The 20,125-nt window shown below is 38.4% G+C and overlaps 1 protein-coding gene across 4 annotated transcripts in view; it reads left to right on the top strand.

Annotated features, from left to right (window-relative positions):
- The window catches only part of zbtb46 (zinc finger and BTB domain containing 46), a 143,482-nt gene that overhangs the window by 64,454 nt on the left and 58,903 nt on the right, over positions 1–20,125 (top strand). Inside the window, exon 3 of one of the 4 annotated variants that reach the window (XM_073939530.1) lies at positions 3,297–4,089. The exons of the other annotated variants lie outside the window; for them this stretch is intronic. Coding sequence (XP_073795631.1) covers positions 3,297–3,415 — 119 coding nt within the window. The 3' untranslated portion in view covers positions 3,416–4,089. Of the gene's footprint in view, positions 1–3,296; positions 4,090–20,125 lie in introns of those variants that run through there. 4 annotated transcript variants of the gene reach the window in all.

A 20,125-nucleotide genomic window follows, 5' to 3' on the forward strand; every position in this document is an offset into this window, starting at 1 on the left:
TTGTTCCCTGTACTTACAGGGTAAATACCACATTTGAGGGTTGTAAATTAAAGTGAAGCTTTGTTCCTCCCTTGTTCCCTGTACTTACAGGGTAAATACCACATTTGAGGGTTGTAAATTAAAGTGAAGCTTTGTTCCTCTCTTGTTACCTCCTTGTTCCCTGTACTTACAGGGTAAATACCACATTTGAGGGTTGTAAATTAAAGTGAAGCTTTGTTCCTCTCTTGTTACCTCCTTGTTACCTGTACTTACAGGGTAAATACCACATTTGAGGGTTATAAATTAAAGTGAAGCTTTGTTCCTCTCTTGTTACCTCCTTGTTACCTGTACTTACAGGGTAAATACCACATTTGAGGGTTGTAAATTAAAGTAAAGCTTTGTTCCTCTCTTGTTACCTCCTTGTTACCTGTACTTACAGGGTAAATACCACATTTGAGGGTTGTAAATTAAAGTGAAGCTTTGTTCCTCTCTTGTTACCTGTAGTTAAAGGGTAAATACAACATTTGTTCCCCCCTTGTTCCCTTTAGTTTACAATGTAAAATCTTAAAGGCAGTGAAATAAATATACAAACACACAATATATTTCTTCTTTACTTTGTAACCTTTATTTTAATAAATAAGCATTTTAAAAGACTTCATATTAATCAAACATTGTCTTGTCTATCATTGCCTATACTCATTCATTTTCTCTTCGGCTTTGTCCTTTTGTTAATCTGGGGTCGCCACAGTGGAATAAACCACCATCTTATCCAGCATATGTTTTACGCAGTGGATGCCCTTCCAGCTGCAACCCATCTCTGGGAAACCTCCATACACACTCACTCACACGCATTCACTACGGACAATTTAGTCTACCCAATTCACCTGTACCGCATGTCTTTGGACTGTGAGGGAAACCGGAGCACCCAGAGGAAACCCACGCGAACGCAGGGAGAACTCCATGCAGAAACCTTCTTGATGTGAGGAAACAGCACTACCTACTGTGCCACCGTGTTGCCACCCAGCTGCAACCCATCACTGGGAAACATCCATACATACTCATTCACACACATACACTACGGACAATTTTACCTTACCCAATGTCACCACATATTTTTGGACTTGTGGGAGCACCCGGAGGAAACCCACGCTAACATGGGGAGAACATGCAAACTCCACACAGAAATGCCAACTGACCCAGCCGAGGCTCGAACCAGCGACCTTCTTGCTGTGAGGCGATTGTGCTACCCACTGCGCCTGCCTATACTCAAACAGCAAAATAACACATTATTTCCTTCCCCCTTTTTTTCTGGCATCTCTTGCTTGGCTTCCTCTTCTGCTCTTCTCAGCTTCCACTGAGGACTCTGATGGTGAGTGGCTGATGAAATCCCATGGGTCTTGCTGCTCTGCATTTATATAAAATATATAAACAGACAGAAAGGCTTTTAGTAAGCTATAGACATGTTTATTTTCCTGTTTAATGTGTGTGTAGTGGTTGTCTAACAATTTCACACACTAAACATTTACAGATACCATACAGACACTATACATTACTATCAAACAAAAGTACTATGATCAGATCATATGGGAGATTGTGATCATTTATAGTGATAATAATTAAAGTGCAGAGGGGAAAAGGCTTAAATAGTAGGCTACTGTGCTAAAGTCCTAGGCAAACGTTACTAGTAATTGGGGGGGGGGGGGGGGGGGGGGGGGGGGTATTGATATATCAAACTGGCATGCTACAGAAAATATCAATTTACATTTCCAAACATTAATTTTGTCATTAACTTTGCTGTAATTAACGTATACAGGGAGAAAATCGTCTGCACAGTCAGTATGACAACAGCCACAGAGATCTGACCTGCTCATCATCCAGTCTTTCTGGAATGACATGAAGAAACTAAATCCATAGGAACTTTGGCAACATTTCTAAGATGTGCAAAGTAAACGACAGTAAACATTGGTAAATATCCGCTGCTGGCCGTTTAGATTCGGCCATGAACTAACGTTAATGTTACGCTAAAAACAAATGAAACAAAATAAATATAATCTGGTTAATGCACAATTTCTAATCGTAACAATAGCCTTATGTACTGACAACGATTTACTCACATGTGTTACATGGTGACAAGACGGAGCAATTCCAAACGTCCCAAAAGTCTGAGCAAAACCTCGTGGCGTGCTGCTGCAGTTTGATTCGGATCTTTAGAGGCTTCTTGATTCACAACTCGTTTGAATCAACGAATCAGTAGGCGCGTACCTGAAGTGATACAATATCGCGAGATGGATTCAAATGCACACGGAGCTGTCTGTTGTTCTCGCGATGTTTTGATGTCACACTGATCGGTTTGTTGAAGACGAATCGATTCAACTCTCCGTCCTCCATTCCTAGAATTTCCTGTTCACGGCAGTACAAGGACGGCAGCGCGAGGTAAATAAAACAAGTATTTTTATGACGTTATGTACATAGAAGTGTTTGTTTAGGTTTTTGTTTATATCTGATGTTTGTACGTATTTTTAACAATTACACCCTTTTCACAACACTGTTATGACGCGTTTAACGATCATCAGGATCTAAAATCCTTGAGTTTTTTATTTTTTTTTTATAAAATAACATTTATTTGTATCTACGTATGCATTATATAATATGATTACATGTGCGAGGTGTTTCAAACAGTGTCTATGGTCATGAGTAAATTAGAAGTTATTCTCTCTTCTTGCTGGCGTTATCAGTTTCACACTATATTTTTATTTTTCTAATTGTCGAGACACCATCGTAAAGTTTTCATTTTATTTGAGCAAAGAAGATTGTAAAAAAAATGTGTTGTACTTTCCCATTCACTGTGCTGAAATGTAAAAAGGGTCCATAACAGTACATCAACCATATTATGTTGTCTTTCACTTTATTTAGGACTAATGATGGGTTAAGACATGTACTTTAATCAAAAACTAACCTTAGGGGTAGTTAACCCAAACGTTACATTTACTTACCATTTAATGAGTGACACAGAATTTAAATATGTACACTGAACAGCAAATAATCTTTACTTCAAAGTCTATACGGCCTGCACATATATTTAAGCCTTTTCCCCTCTGCGCTTTAATTATTATCACTATAAATGATCACAATCTCCCATATGATCTGATGATAGTACTTTTGTTTGATAGTAATGTATAGTGTCTGTATGGTATCTGTAAATGTTTAGTGTGTGAAATTGTTAGACAACCACTACACACACATTAAACAGGAAAATAAACATGTCTATAGCTTACTAAAAGCCTTTCTGTCTGTTTATATATTTTATATAAATGCAGAGCAGCAAGACCCATGGGATTTCATCAGCCACTCACCATCAGAGTCCTCAGTGGAAGCTGAGAAGAGCAGAAGAGGAAGCCAAGCAAGAGATGCCAGAAAAAAAGGGGGAAGGAAATAATGTGTTATTTTGCTGTTTGAGTATAGGCAGGCGCAGTGGGTAGCACAATCGCCTCACAGCAAGAAGGTCGCTGGTTCGAGCCTCGGCTGGGTCAGTTGGCATTTCTGTGTGGAGTTTGCATGTTCTCCCCATGTTAGCGTGGGTTTCCTCCGGGTGCTCCCACAAGTCCAAAAATATGTGGTGACATTGGGTAAGGTAAAATTGTCCGTAGTGTATGTGTGTGAATGAGTATGTATGGATGTTTCCCAGTGATGGGTTGCAGCTGGGTGTTAACACGGTGGCACAGTAGGTAGTGCTGTTTCCTCACATCAAGAAGGTTTCTGCATGGAGTTCTCCCTGCGTTCGCGTGGGTTTCCTCCGGGTGCTCCGGTTTCCCTCACAGTCCAAAGACATGCGGTACAGTTGAATTGGGTAGACTAAATTGTCCATAGTGAATGCGTGTGAGTGGGTGTGTATGGATGTTTCCCAGAGATGGGTTGCAGCTGGAAGGGCATCCACTGCGTAAAACATATGCTGGATAAGATGGTGGTTTATTCCACTGTGGCGACCCCAGATTAACAAAAGGACAAAGCCGAAGAGAAAATGAATGAGTATAGGCAATGATAGACAAGACAATGTTTGATTAATATGAAGTCTTTTAAAATGCTTATTTATTAAAATAAAGGTTACAAAGTAAAGAAGAAATATATTGTGTGTTTGTATATTTATTTCACTGCCTTTAAGATTTTACATTGTAAACTAAAGGGAACAAGGGGGGAACAAATGTTGTATTTACCCTTTAACTACAGGTAACAAGAGAGGAACAAAGCTTCACTTTAATTTACAACCCTCAAATGTGGTATTTACCCTGTAAGTACAGGTAACAAGGAGGTAACAAGAGAGGAACAAAGCTTCACTTTAATTTACAACCCTCAAATGTGGTATTTACCCTGTAAGTACAGGTAACAAGGAGGTAACAAGAGAGGAACAAAGCTTCACTTTAATTTATAACCCTCAAATGTGGTATTTACCCTGTAAGTACAGGGAACAAGGAGGTAACAAGAGAGGAACAAAGCTTCACTTTAATTTACAACCCTCAAATGTGGTATTTACCCTGTAAGTACAGGGAACAAGGGAGGAACAAAGCTTCACTTTAATTTACAACCCTCAAATGTGGTATTTACCCTGTAAGTACAGGGAACAAGGAGGGAACAAATACTGTATTTACCCTTTAACTACAGGGAACAAAGAGGGAAGAAGCTGAACTTTAACATACTAGTGTATACTTGAACACTAAGAACAGAGTAAACTACAGCAGCGGTTTTTATTGATTGAAGACCAAATTACTAGATTTTTCTATAAAGCATCAGCTATACATTTACTGAAATGCAACAGTTAGCCTCCCTGTGCAACAGCAGTAAAGATGCGAGCCTGTTTTAATCTGCATTGAACCCTGACGGTAGGCCTATGTCATGCAAAGTTATTTGTTGATAGTGAGTTATGGAGACATTGATGGCTTTGGTGAGATCGACGAGTAAACATAAGGTAAGTAGTGTATGGAAATATATTTTATGTTGAATTGCAGATTTAAAATACGTACAGTATACAATAAGGGTTCATAATTTCACAGGTTGTAAACCTTTTATTCATTAAACACCCCATATAAAACCCAAGCACTGAATAAGAGTACTAATGTACTCACGCAGGTGCATATACAGTACATTTGCAGATAGCAATAGGTTGTCACCATCCTTGCATAATTCTTTATATGTATACAATACTTGAAGAAATGTACATCGTAAACTTAATATACTTCTTTGCGTGATGGATATCTTATTGTTACTCCCCTTTTACGCAAACATTATGGTTTGTTCTTTTGCAATTTAAAGAAAAGTACAACCTTATTTCACTGTACTTACGCGGTACCTTTTATGCTAAATATCTGGTTGTTATCCCCTTATTACCCGAGCATTACAGTTTGTTCCCTTATACTTACGTAAACGTTATTTATACTTACACTATAGGTACAGAAAAGTACACGGTTATTTCACTGTACTTACGCGGTAATTTTCGTGATGAACATCTGGTTGTTACCCCCTTTTTACCCAAGCATTACGGTTTGTTCCCTTATACCTACACATACGTTCATTATACTTACACAGTACGTACAGAAAAGTACACTGTAATTTCACTGTACTTACGCGGTACTTTGCGGGTTGTAAAAGAAAGCGTTACCAGCTATCTTGATCAGAAAGAGACTAGGAAACTATGGTCAGCTCATCCTCCCCTTTTCACAAGATGAAAATCCCAGGTTTAGATCATTCACGCATCTATAAAGGGTTTCTCGAAAGTAAACTGTCGATGTGTTGTTGTTGTCTTTAGCAGAAGAGAAGTTTGTGTTTTCTTACCCGTTTATATATTTGTATATGGAGGCATATTTCTGTGTCCTTTTGAATGCTCACATGTAATTTGAAAATATGTGTGAAAATGATGATAGTGAGGTGTCTGACATGTATAAACAGTGTTGTCATTTGCATTTGTCTTTTGCAAGTGTGTTTAATAGAGCCGTTTATGGCGTAACTTTGCACTTTTCTCAGTGCGCGGCTGACACATTCACAGCAGAGCTCATCTAATCTAATCCAGTTCATCTGAGCAAACACACATACACATGAACTTCAGCTCAGCACATCTATTGACTTTCTTCTCAGAGTTTAACCTCTGGCCTCTTACCCACTGCTCCACAAACACTCGCTCATTCATGCATTCATTGACTTATTAATGTCTTCAGACCATTACTATAACTTATGGTAATTTGTTCACTCACTACATTTATGCACTTACTGATTTGTTCACATACTCATGAATGAATGGATTAATTAATTCACTTACAGACTCATTTTTTTCTTTGATTCATAGAGTGAGTGACAAAACATGCACTCATCTTTTACTGATTCATTAATTCATACTGCCTCATTTACTTTATTTATTCATCACTTACTGACACATTCATTCATGCACTCACTCATTGAACAATTCACTCATTTATTATTCACTTTATACTTAACTAACTCTCACACATTCATCTTTTCTTTCTTATTTATTTACAAATCCGTTGATTCGCCCACTCGCCCAATAATTCATTCCCTTATTGACTTACTAATTCAGACATCTACTCACTCACCCATTATATCACCTATTGATATCTTCACCAACTTACTCATTTACTCACTCGTGTATCCATCTCAAGTTTATTCACATGCTTATTTATTCATTCTTACTAATTTATTAATTCACCGTCACCCAATAAAGCATTCCTTTATTGACTTGCTAATTCATTTATTCTCTCACCCATCTTTACTTACTATTTCATTCACTCACTCATTTATTCACCTCTACTTATTTATTTATCTGCTTATTTATTCATTCTTACTTACTAATTCATTAATTCACCCAGTCACTCAATAAAGCATTCCTTTATTGACTTGCTAATTCATTCACTCACTTACCCATGATTTTTTCCACTTACTAATTCATTCACTCACTCATTTATTGAAATCTACTCATTTATTCATTCTTAATTCATTCATTCACTCACTTACCCATGAATTCATTCACTTACTAATTCATTCACTCACTCATTTATTGACCTCTACTAATTTATTCACTCTTAATTCATTGATTCACCCAGTCACACAATAAAGCATTCCTTTATTGACTTGCTAATTCATTCATTCACTCACTTACCCATGAAATTTTTTCACTTACTAATTTATTCACTCACTCATTTATTGACCTCTACTCATTTTTTCACTCTTAATTCATTAATTTAGCCTGTAACCCAATAAAGCATTCCTTTATTGACTTACTAATTCATTCATTCATTCACTCACCCATTGATTTATTCACTTTCTAATTCATTCACTTACTTATTTATTCATTCTTGCAAACTCAATAATTCAAACAGTCACTCAATAAAGCATTTCTCTATTGACTTGCTAATTCATTCATTCACTCTCCCATTGATATTTTCACTTACTAGTTCATTCACTCACTTGTTTATTCACCTCTAAGTGTTTATTCACCTGCTTGTTTATTTATTTTTGCTTACAAATTCATTAATGCACCCAGTCACCCAATGAAGTATTAATTAACAGACTTGCTAATTCTTCATTCATTTACTTTTCCTTTAATTTCTTCACTTCATAATTCCTTCACTCACTGATTTATTCACCTCTACTTATTTATTCACCTGCTTATTTATTCATTCTTACTTACTAATTCACTGTCACGCAATGGTGTTCCTTCATTGACTTGCTAATTTATTCACTCACCCATTAATTTAATCTCTTACTAATTCATTCACACACTCATTCATTCACCTCTACTTATTTATTCACCTGCTTATTTATTCATTCTTACTAATTCATTAATTCACCCAGTCACTCAATAAAGCATTTCTCTATTGAATTACTAATTAATTCATTCATTTACCCACTAACTCGCTTAATCATTATTCACTTTGTCATTCACTTCTTTATTCATCTCTACTGACCATGCTGCTGATTCACTAATGCATCAATCGCTTATTTTTTCATTTGCTTACTAATCCGTTCATTCACTTACTCATTTCTTTATTCTTACTGATTCTTTCGTTCACCCATTTACTCGCTTCAGACTTATTAAATCATTAACTCACTCATGCCCTCAGTAAAGCATTCCTTTATTTGTTTGCTAATTCATTAATACATTTACCCACTCACTTACTTGCCCAATTATTATTCACTAATTCATTTAATTGTTTATTCATCTATGCTGATCATACTGCTAATCCCCTAATGCATTAATCGTTTATCCTTTCATTTGCTTACTAATTCGTTAATTTACTCGCTCATTTATTCACTCTTACTGATTGATTCATGTACCCTTGACTCATCGTTCACTCTGTCAGTTATTCTTTGTATCTATCATTTATTCATTGTCGCAGTGTCCTTCGAATGGTGTCTTCATTCCCTTCTCAGTCTTGACTCTTTCCTAACTCATCAGCTCTTTTTCTCTGTTTTTACATTTGCTCTCACTTCTCTCTCTCTCTGGGTCTCTATAGTCAAAAGGTGTGTGCTTGAAATAATGAGAGTGAGGCCCCTTTAACCCCCATCCTCTTACCACTCTCCCCATAGTATTTACACCTCATTAAACCTGAAATAGCTTTAATATTTAAAACATCGTGAACAGATCTCAACCCTCCCACCCTGAACACCTCTGGTTTTTCCCCCTCCCTCGTCGCTTTCTCCCAGTTTAATAATCTACTTTCATATTTCCTCCCTCTCCATTAAAACCAAAATAGATTTCATATTTCACAAGTTGAACTTGTACGAAAAAAAAGTTTAACCCCCTCTCTTCAGTCTCCTTTGTCTTTCTTTTACTGCTCTTGCTCACTCACTCAATTATGAAGCAAATATTTTTGGTTTTGTTTTGTTTTGTCCAGTTTCCTTCTCCCTTTCTGTCCCTCATCTGTTCCTGATGTACCTCCTTATTATCTTTTGTCCAGGACCCTCCATCCCACCAGATGACCTTCACAGCCCTCTTCTGTCTCAATCTTTCTCTTGCTTCTCTGTTTCTTTCTCTCTCTCCCTCGGTCTCCCCCATGGTATTCTGGGTTGCCCCTCGGTGTAGCTGAATGCTTGTTTGTTCTGGGGTAAGGCGTCATGTCGGACTGTCAGACAGAGTTCTTGTGTTCCGCCTTGCTCGATGCCATTCTCTCGCTTCTCTCTTCAGTCTCCTTCTGTTTTTCCTTTGCTTGCACAAGTCTCTTCAATCACAATAAGGTGAAACAAGCCACATAATAGGGTATTAATTGGCCGAAATCTTTAAAGTTTAGTTCAAATGCTAATACAGGTTAAAGGAATCTAGAGACAATATAATGAAGACTAAACACTATAGAAACTCTCAATATAGTGGCTGTATGAATGGAAGATTTTATATTAGTTACAAGAGCTTGCCTGTTTTTAAAATGTACAATATGTTGAACAACCTGGAAAATGGTTGACTCACATTCATTATTTATACACAGTTAATGCAAATCTCAGTTTTGCAAAACCTTGAAACCACATCAACTACTTGATATTGAGGTCAGATTGTATTGGTGATTTACAAAATGCACTTTAAATTTAATCTTGGCAAAGAGTCTTGGATATTTTGGTTCTTCCTTGATGTATTACTTGAATCCGTGTAAAATAACTGCCACAGGGAATTACCAAGAAGGTTGTTAAGTCAGACGATTTGCCCCATTCTGAATGGGAATATTATGTGTATTTTAGCCTAAAGTCAGTTTAGTATTTGTATGTTATACTGTAAATTACCAAAGAAAATTATTTCTGAAACTTTGCTAAAAATACCTTTAAAAGAGAAGGGATTAGTTCAAGAAGGAGGGGGAGTTTTTTTTGTCTGAAAATATGAGAACATGTACATTAAAAACAAAATAATGGTTTGCCCAGTTTAAATAATATATAATAAACGTTGCAACATTCCACAAAAAAACTGTACATGTGGATATCAAGTCAGTTTTTACATTAGTTATTAGGCCAACTCAAAGCTCAGAGAGAAAATGTTTGCAATAAACATCACAGATTAACTTCAGAGAGAAATAATTATACAGTATATAGACTAAATTGAATTTGTCACTCATAAACATTTTACAATTTGCACATTATGTGATGTAAGTTTATTGTTGGGAACTATCTTCTTTTACACTCTGTTTCTGGTGAATTTATGAGTTATCTAACCTTTATTTTTTGTCCTATTTTTGTTATTCAGGTTTCAGGTTCAGTGTTTTTAGGTCTCTTCCCTCTGTCCTTATCTCTCTTTTGCTCCCTCTGCTCATAAATGACAAGTCTGTCACTCCTCCACACCTCCCACCTGTGTGTCGCACTGTCAGTTTCTTTGAAAGTGAACACTCTCGACTTTGTCATGGGCAGAAAAATCCAGACTTCCTCATGGTGGAGTTCCCTCCTGCTTCAGTGACCTGGTCTCTGAGTACTGACCCCTTCCAGAATCTTTTACACATGCACTATATATAGACACTTTGGCCTGCAAAACCAAAAGGTGCCTCAAGCCAGGACACACTATGGGATCTCAGCTTCGGCCAATGAAGATGACGATGACAACCATGTAAATTTCCAAAGCGTAAGCACCCCCTGCCCTTGGTGCAGAATGCCCGAGCTACTCAGCAGATCATAGATTGACCCTTCCAACACCTGTGTGTATCAGTAGCAAACATGGCCAAGTGGCCAACTGTGCCATACAGGCTCCATACCAAACCATTGGGGTAACATTGTAAAGTTGTATATTTTTATATGCAAAGACACTTTACCTTTTGATTAAAATACAAAGTAGAATTGTTTAACATCAGGCTTAAGGCCTCAGTATACTTGAAATAAAGTTCTTTTTCATTCTTCGTTTGAGGGAAAAAAGAAGTTTGAAAAGGCCAAGTATACTGTTTCAAACCTTCCTAGATCCCCACACTTCAGTAGGCAGGGTTGATAATGTGTCACTCACATAGAGCTCATGCTACTAAAGTATATCCCTAAACACAACCATAATGGCAGTGGTGAGAGAAGAACATAAACATAATTTTCATAAACTTCTGGCAAACAGTTTTCTCCAGCCTGTCGCACAAGAGTCATTGTGGTGCAGAAAACGTGTGGGACAATGTTTAAAACTTTAATACATGGCGCAAAGTGGTGGCTCTTCTCATCTTGTGTATCACACCCTCTGGATCTTTAAAATGTCTCTGCGAATGATCATACAGTTGTGGATTCAGCTGTAACAGCTCTGCAACCTGGCTTTTCCTGTTTATTTATGTTGCTAACTTGTTGTTTTGGATGTTGTTCCCCTGTCTGATCTCTGTGGATATGATATATGAAGCACGTCAAAAAAGGGGGTGTAGCACACACCCACTTTTTGTGTAATCGCCATAGACCAATGTTACAGTAGCTGTTTAGGAGCGAAGGGTATAAGCAGAGGTGGGCTGGTCAGCTCCAAGTGGGTGGGACTTGAGCTCCAAGTGGGCTGTACAAACTCCTGGAGTTTTCTTTATTTAATGTTTTCTATATGACATGAGTCAAATCTATTTTGTTTTATGAATTTCTACACCTATCCCAAACCCAACCTTACAGTAACCTATTTTGTTTTCTGAATGTCTGCACCTACCCCAACCCCAAACCCAACCTTACAGTAATTTATTTTGAATGTCTACACCTACCCCAACCCTAACCTCACAGTAACCTATCTTCTTTGATGAATGTCTGCACCTACCCCAACCCCAAACCCAACTTTACAGTAATCTATTTTGAATGTCTACACCTACCCCAACCCTAACCTCACAGTAACCTATCTTCTTTGATGAATGCACCTACCCCAACCCCAAACCAAACCTTAAAGTAACCTATTTTGTTTTATGAATGTTTACACCTACCTAAACCCCAACCTTACAGTAACCTATTTTGTTTTATGAATGTCTAAAGCTACCCTAGCACCAAATCCAACCTCGCTGTAACCTTTTTTGTTTTCCTGAATGTCTACACCTACCCCAAACCCAACTTCACTGTAATCTATTTTGTTTTATGAATGTGTACACCTACCCCAACCCCAAACCCAACCGCACAGTACCCTGTATTGTTTTATGAATGTCTACATCTACACCAACCCAAACCAAACCTCAAAGTAACTTATTTTGTTTTATAAATGTCTACACCTACCCTAACCTCACAGTAACCTATATTGTTTTATGAATGTCTACACCTACCCCAGCCCTAAACCCAACCTCACAGTAACCTATTTTGTTTAATGAATGTCCACACCTACCTCAACCCCAACCCATTTTGTTTTATGAATGTCTACTGCTACCCCAACCCCAATCTCACAGTTATCTATTTTGTTTTTCTGAATGTCTGCTCCTACCCCAACCTCACAGTACACTATTTTGTTTTATGAATGTCTACACCTACCCCAACCCCAACCTCACAGTAACCTGTAATGTTTTATAAATGTCTACACCTACCCCAACCCCAAACTCAACCTCACAGTACCCTATTTTGTTTTCTGGATGTCTGCACCTACCCCAACCCCAAATCCAGCATCGAAGGTATCTATTTTGTTTTATGAAAGTCTACACCAACCCCAAACCCAACCTCACTGTAACCGCCAAAGTAACCTATTTTGTTTTATAAATGTCTACAACTTCCCCAACCTCACAGTACCCTATTTTGTTTTATGAATGTCTATACCTACCCCAACCTCACAGTAACCTATATTGTTTTAGAAATGTCTACACCTACCCCAAACCCAACCTCACAGTACCCTATTTTGTTTTCTGAATGTCTGCACCTACCCTGCCCCCAAATCCAACTTCGAAGTAACCTATTTTGTTTTATGAAAGTCTTTAACTTCCCCAACCCCGAACCTAACCTCACAGTAACCTATTTTGTTTTTGGAAGGTCTACATCTACCCCAAGCCCAAGCCCAAATTCACAGTAACCTATTTCGTTTTTTGAAGGTCTACACCTGCCCCAGCCCTAAGCCCAACCTCACAGTAACCTATTTTTTTAATGAAAGTCAACACCTACCCCAACCCCAAAGTAACCTATTTTGTTTTATAAATGTCTACTCCTACCCCAACCCCTACTTCAAAGTAACCTGGTGTGTTTCACTTATATCTACCCTTACCCTAACCCTAAACCCAACCTCATAGTAACCTGTTGTGTTTTATTAAGGTCTACCACATCTGCACAACCCTACACTCCCCCAAAATTTGCTTTGGTTTCAAACAGCAGAAAAAAAGCTCAAAATAAACTTAGGATTTAGTTTGAAATTACATCATTTCAGGTTGTTCGATTTCAGTTGAAGTATACCAGGGCCTTTATGAACAGTGTTTCAGCATGTAGCACAACAAATGCTTGAGGTATTTTGCCCAGTATTATTTTCTTCCATGCTTTCTGTTTTTATACAGTATACTTGGTATGAATACACAATCAATCCATAATACCAGAAGTAAAGATTTTCTTACCTGGATGAAGGAAGACTATGCTCAACTAGCATTTTGTTAAGTAGTAAATATCTTGAGACAAACACAATGAGACAAACCACTTAGTATCATGGTGGGATGTTTAATGGTGGATAATCCCATTAATCACAATGCATGGGAGGGGTGTGTGTGTGTGCTTTGCTCTCATTGCTTACCATTAGAATCAAAGCTGATCTCTGGGTACAATGAGGGTTACGGGGATTAAACTGCTTTCATTCAAAATTATTTTTGTGTTTCTTTCCTTTTTAAGGGAGACTTGTGACAGACACGCTACAATCAGGTACTTATATACTGGAAAAAGTTTAATCACATATGCAACAGATAAGAATGTGACAAGGATCTACATTGAATGTGGGAATAGAGCTGTAGGTGGCAGATTAAATTTCTGAAAACACATCTCCAACAGTTTCTCCCATGGTCTATTTTCAATATTTACTGGTCAATACATGTCATTCAACTGGTTTACACCAGGGATATCCAGTCCATGTCCTGGACAGACACTATACAGATTAGCTAGAGCACTTATTTAATACACATGATCCATCTAATTAAGGTCTTCAAAACAACTAGAAACTTCCAGACAGTTGTGATGAAGCTAAACTTGGTCATCCAGGAGCAGGATTGTTACATCATCAGTTGCAACTTTTGATTGGATGATGTCTGAAGGATTTTTCTCTATGTCAGTGATTCCCAACCCTGTTCCCAGATCTTCCCAAAAGTAGATATTTTGAAGCTTTCTCTTATTTCACCTAACCACCATCCGAGTTTAGCACCAATCCTAATTAAACCCACTTGAACCAGCTAATCAAGGTCTTCGGGATTACTAGAATCTTTCAGGCAAGTGTGTAAGGGCAGATTGGAGTAAACTCTTCAGGACACTTGTCTTCCATGAATAAAATTGCACACCCCTGTGCTATCCCCTTTTGAAAAAAGTACATTTGCTGCAGTCTGTGATGGCTTGAGCTGGAAACTGCCTTAAAAAGTATTCAACAAGAGACACAGGGAAAGAGAGATGAGAGCATTCTGGGACATGATTATAGGCCTGACAAGATATATCTTTGTTTGACTTGTCAACTGTTTAGACACTAAAAGACTTTGATTGTGTACGTGTTCAGATCTCCTTACTGTTCTTCTTGTCGAGTTTGCGCACTAGCTCTGGGCACATTGCTGCGGACAAAGAGTGTAAGAGGTGCATGTGTGTGTGTAAAGAGTGTGTAAAGGGGTTAGAATACCACCAAACCTTCAAACTTCCCCATTCAGGGCAGGACAACGCCCTACTGTTTGTTTTCTTCTGCTGTATTTTACTCTGTGGCTTTTTCTTCCTCTTTTGGTTTTACGGGGGGTTTCTGTTCTTTATAGACAAACCCCCACCCTCCCCTGCTCTCTACCCTCCAGTCAGACCGGTTTGAGCATAGAGAGAGAGGAGAGAAGAGGAAGAAGTGAGCTGTTTGGACAAACGGACGCCCTGGGCAGGATGTGGAGGTTCGCTGCCCTCTGGGTGTGTCAGATTGGCCCCAGCTACACACACATACACACACCAACACAACCGGCGTGGGAGGGCAAAATCTCCCTTCCTCACACACACATATAGTCATTCTTATACCCCACACCCTCTTGATTCTCCACTTTTTGTCCTCTCCTCCCTCTGCCTCCTCCCTATGACTGCACCCTGTTCTCCCTCACTCCTAAATAAGGATAGGTTTAGGGGAAAGGGCATTAAAGGTACAAGGGAAAATTCCTTTCTGTGTGTGTAAATGGGGGCAATTGCTGATCCATGAACTATAGCTTCAATGCCACAGCTGTATAAGTGCACAGAAACAGGTGTTATCTAATGCAACTGTGTGATGTAATTACGTTTCCAGAAACTTTATTATTATACAATTTGTCTGTATGAATTTGGACAGACAATTTTGACAGAGAAAGCATGTTTTTATATTTTAAAGTTAAATATTTGCTTAAATATAAAAAAAACGAATAAATAAAGACAGAGTCATTTAAAAAAAAATTCCCCAGAACTAAGTTTACATAAACAAAGATGGCAGATTGGATTTACTTCCTACACAAGCCAAGCAGTTACCCCTAAGCTCAATGGGAATGCTAAAAGATCTGTAGTAATTACAGTTAACTTCATTTAATACGGTTGAATTCTATTCTATGTCCTTGTGTAGATATGTAGGCAAATACATGAGTAGGAGGTTAATAGTAATAAATGGAGTGTACAAAACTCTGTCCCCAATTGTGTCCCACCAATTCAGTGTGTCACTTCTGTTTTCTTTCAAATAATGGACTGCAGCGATTGTCTGTATGTGTGTGATGGTATGCCCTTGAAGAGATGCAGTATCTTTGGGCGTGAGCTTCACACCGTCAGAAGCATTCCCTGGCTTCTGTTTCATGCTCACCAACACACACACACACACACACACACATTCTAACACAATAAGGGCATCGTTGTGGGTTTCTTTGTGAATACTCTTGTGCCGAAGTGGATTTTTTGGACTAGCTCGCTCTATGACAGCAATGTGAAGTTAAAGTCTCCTTTTTCAGGGGAAAATGGCAGGAACACCCCCAGCCCCCACCTTTCTCTCTCAGAGGTATTGTGTGAGGTGAGAGAGAGAGAGTGAGAGAGGTGTCACTGTCCTTCCCCTGAGGCGATCAGTATGGAGGGTCTGGGCTCATCACCAGCTCGGCTCCAAACAATCAGGACCTCACGGCAGGAGTTGCACACACACAGGCCGGGAGAGCTGTGGATGACTCTTCAAACCAGCTTATCTTTCGAGTGATGTAACTGAATAAATTACTACATCACAGTTTTTATTACAAACCTGATATTAAGAACATACCTTTAAATCAAGTTCCAGTCGCAGGTTCTGGAAGTACCATAATCATACAGTCCTGTCATTCACTACCACGAACTTATATAAGCAACAGCCATCATCCTGTCCCAGAGTCAAGTCTTCCAAAATCCCTCCGACTAACCATCTCTTCCCCTACTTATTTCTGTATTTGTCTACAGAGTTGTCCTCATAGGAGGTTCAAGCTTGGAGCTCAAGCTGAGCCTCAGTTTTAAATCTTAGGCCCCGTTTACACTAGTGCGTTTTAGAAACGATCCGCGTCCACACTAGCGTTTTACCCAGCGTTTCTGAACAGCTCTCCGTCCACACCAAAATGCTGAAAACGCACATCACGTGACCAGACACACACGCTCTCGGGCAAGCGCTGCAGCATTTTTACTTTTTTGCAGCATTTCTACTGCTTATCAAGCATCTCCCGCTGGATCTAATCTCACTATATTTGGTAAACGTGATATTAATTTCATCTTGTTGTCTATATCTAATGACATATTCCCCGTACTTGTTCTCAGGTATGTTTTGGCTGAGCGCAAAGATAAGTTAATAAATAATTTAACCACGTACATTCTGTATATTGACTGATTGCTTGCCTATATTTCCTATAATGTATAAACTTATTGTGCGTTATACTTTCATAATGGCTATTATTGATTATTAAAACTGACTTTCAGCAAAGCAGAGGATACGTTTCGTATTTTCAATGAAAATGAAGGGAGGCAGTGATGCAATATAGGCTCTGTTTTATTATAAATATGCACACAGTGAAGATGCAGCACGACGCCTCAGCATTTCTGCTGTCTGTTAAGTTGTTAATATCAAAATGAAAATAGGCAGTTCCTTAAATCAGGTTTTCATTTTATTGTTGAGAAAGTGAAACAATGTAGTCAGGATGAAGGTTATAAAGTAAACTGTTCATTTTGAAGATTTATCGGACATGTCCTCGAGGGTCTGTTTTCCATATCAAACTTGCGAAGTCTGAACTTACAGGGAGAGGATGCGAGACTGAACTGTGTGTGTAGGCTACTTAATATTGAGGAAAAGCCCCAATCAGATAGGCGAATGTCTGCAGCCCCGCCTCCGTTTTCAGATGTCTCCGTTTCCTCCATCCACACTGAGACAGAGCAGCAGGATTTTAGAATGAAAACGGCCTCTCCAGCGTTTTCGAAACGCTCCATTTTCGGCGCTCAAGAACTTGGCGTAGTGTGGACAGATGGCGTAACCGTAGCAAACTTATACGTTTTAAAACAAAAATGTATTAGTGTAAACAGGGCCTTAAACAAGAACAGCAAGGCAAGTTTGTTTACCATCACCTATTGCAACTAATTTGAGCTTTGCTTAGAAATAAAAAGTCGGCAATACCTTTGGATCAGCATGCTGATAACAAACAACCGAACCCTAATGACACTGCGGAAATTGACATTTATGCGTCTATAGCATTTCCCAGTCAATAGATGTTAGTTTCATTGCACAAATCAGACTGTCGTTAAATGAAAACATGAAAAATGTCACAAATCACCAATCAGATTTAAGTATTCCAGAGGTTCATGGACTAGAGTGTAAAAACAGGATAAAGATAAGTCTGATGTCTGTCTCTATTCTGTGTTTGGCTTTGAAAAAGAATTCACCACAACCTTGAAGCAGTCTCACTTCAAGGTTTGTCCTCCTCTCGCCTCTAGCACTCTCTCATTCTTTTACCCCACATCCTTCTTGTTTTCTTTTTTTTCTGCTGGCACAATTATTGAGAAAGAGGGGCAGAAGGAGGAGGATTTGGAATGAGAGAAGTGGAAACCTAAGGGAGGGGAAAAGCAAGAGAGAAAAAGAGATAAAAGTTGGGACACCCCGGCCCCTGTCTCTCTGATAACTGGCTCCAGAGTCTGTGGGGGTTAGGGATTCCTGTCTGGTCTATCGGGCAAACTTGAGCACACACACACACATACAAACACAGAGAGAGGGAGAGAACACACTCAGATCCACCCGTCCTGCATTCCTGAGGCCGCATGAGGAAGCGGCCTTTACTGTCCTCCCAAACAGTCCATTTCTTTCCCCCTCTCTCTCCACATCCATCCTCTCTATCCTTCCCTATCCCTGTATTTTTCCACCTCTTCCAGCCTCCATTCCTTCTCTACAAAGGAATTACAACTATGAGGTCAATTATCTCTCTCTCCTTCATTTGCTATTTTCCTCATCTTCTCCCTCATCTTCTTTCTAACCTCTGGTCTCCTGAGTTCCCTTGGTGTATTTCTATTTTCTTTTCACCTCCATTTATAGGGTCTTTCACTTTTTCTTTTATTCATTAGTAAAACCTACTAAGTATACCTTGACATAATTTTTTTTTTAAATGTAGGTACAAGGTTGGTCCAAAAGATGAAATAGTTAAAAGTAGAAATGACTGAAAAGTATTTTTTCTTTGAGCACCAAAAAGAATTGACTAAATTAGACATCTGTCATATACAGTTCCTTGTCGATCCTTGCTACCTGTCAAGTAAAGTATGAGTAGAGTATTAAGGGGCTTTCATTTATGATAGTTTTAGGAACTCAATTAAAGCAACTAGCCAACAGGCCTGTATTTAGGCCATTTTTTGGTAAGATCAGCTCCAGCAGTTTCAGCTTTGAAGTGACACATGCCAGCTGACTGCAGCATCATTTAAGTGCTGCATTCAACAACATCAACAACCAGGCAATGAATAACAGACAAGTTTCAGGACTTTGGCATTGATCCATCTATGGCTGTTTCGTGGTCCACCTATCATTGTCCATGTAGTGTAGTTCTATGTAGTGCACTTCCTGCTGATTGCAGTAGTTCAGGAAGTTGGCTTGTTTTTCCATCAGTATAATCTTACATATCGTGTTAAATAAAATATGTCTTACAAAATTACATGATTTAGTAAAACAATAAAAAATTACTACCAATCATTTTAGAGCATCAAGAATTTTTAGTTTTGGTCCAGAACTGTAATCTTGGTAAATCCCTACAAAATTGAGAAATAATTATTGATGTAGCATAATAAAAGTTTTTTTTTTATTACTTATTTAATTAAATACAAATGAAGTCAGAATTACCCTTTTGTGAAATGCAATTCCTTTTCAAATATTTCCCGAGGACTATGAGAGCACAGCTAGACTCACGTATAGACTACAGTGCACGTGACGGAAATACCTTTGTAAGGAACATTTTTTACCCAAGAGCCTTTAGCATCTGGAAATGGTGAAATCCAGATTTGCCACTCGTCTTCTTTTAAATGTGGTTCCAGTACGTGCTTATGTTTATACAGATAGCAAAGTTAGAATCGTCAGCTGTACTCTTTCAGTTTTTAAAGACATACTTTTGTCAAAATGATTTAGTTACTAGGTTTACAGTATGTTAATGTCACTATAATATTATGAACTAAAAGATCCACTGTAAATGCTGCTCTCTGAGTGTAAACGTAAACACTTTAATCAAACAATTACTGACGTATAGAATTTCCACCACATTTTGTGACAGGATAGTCTATACACACAGCTTCTGACACTACCTACCAAGTACATCTAAGTTACCGAGAAATGCAAAGTTTTTTTTTTCTCCTATTCCCCATGTGGTATCAAACATTCCATTAAAACTACACTTATCCAGCAGTTCCTCATATCCACTATCTCGTTTGTCACTTGGGGCATGCATGATACGTTCTTGAATGAAAGTGAAAGTGCCAAACTGCAGTTAACGTTGACAAATTACTAATTTGGCAAATAATTTGATGACTGATGTCCATTTAAACATAGTCACTGTCTTCTCTCCCCTGCGTCTGTGTGTTGTTTTGCCTCCCA

This window comes from Danio rerio, chromosome 23, assembly GCF_049306965.1.
Source record: "Danio rerio strain Tuebingen ecotype United States chromosome 23, GRCz12tu, whole genome shotgun sequence".
Taxonomy (NCBI): domain Eukaryota; kingdom Metazoa; phylum Chordata; class Actinopteri; order Cypriniformes; family Danionidae; genus Danio; species Danio rerio.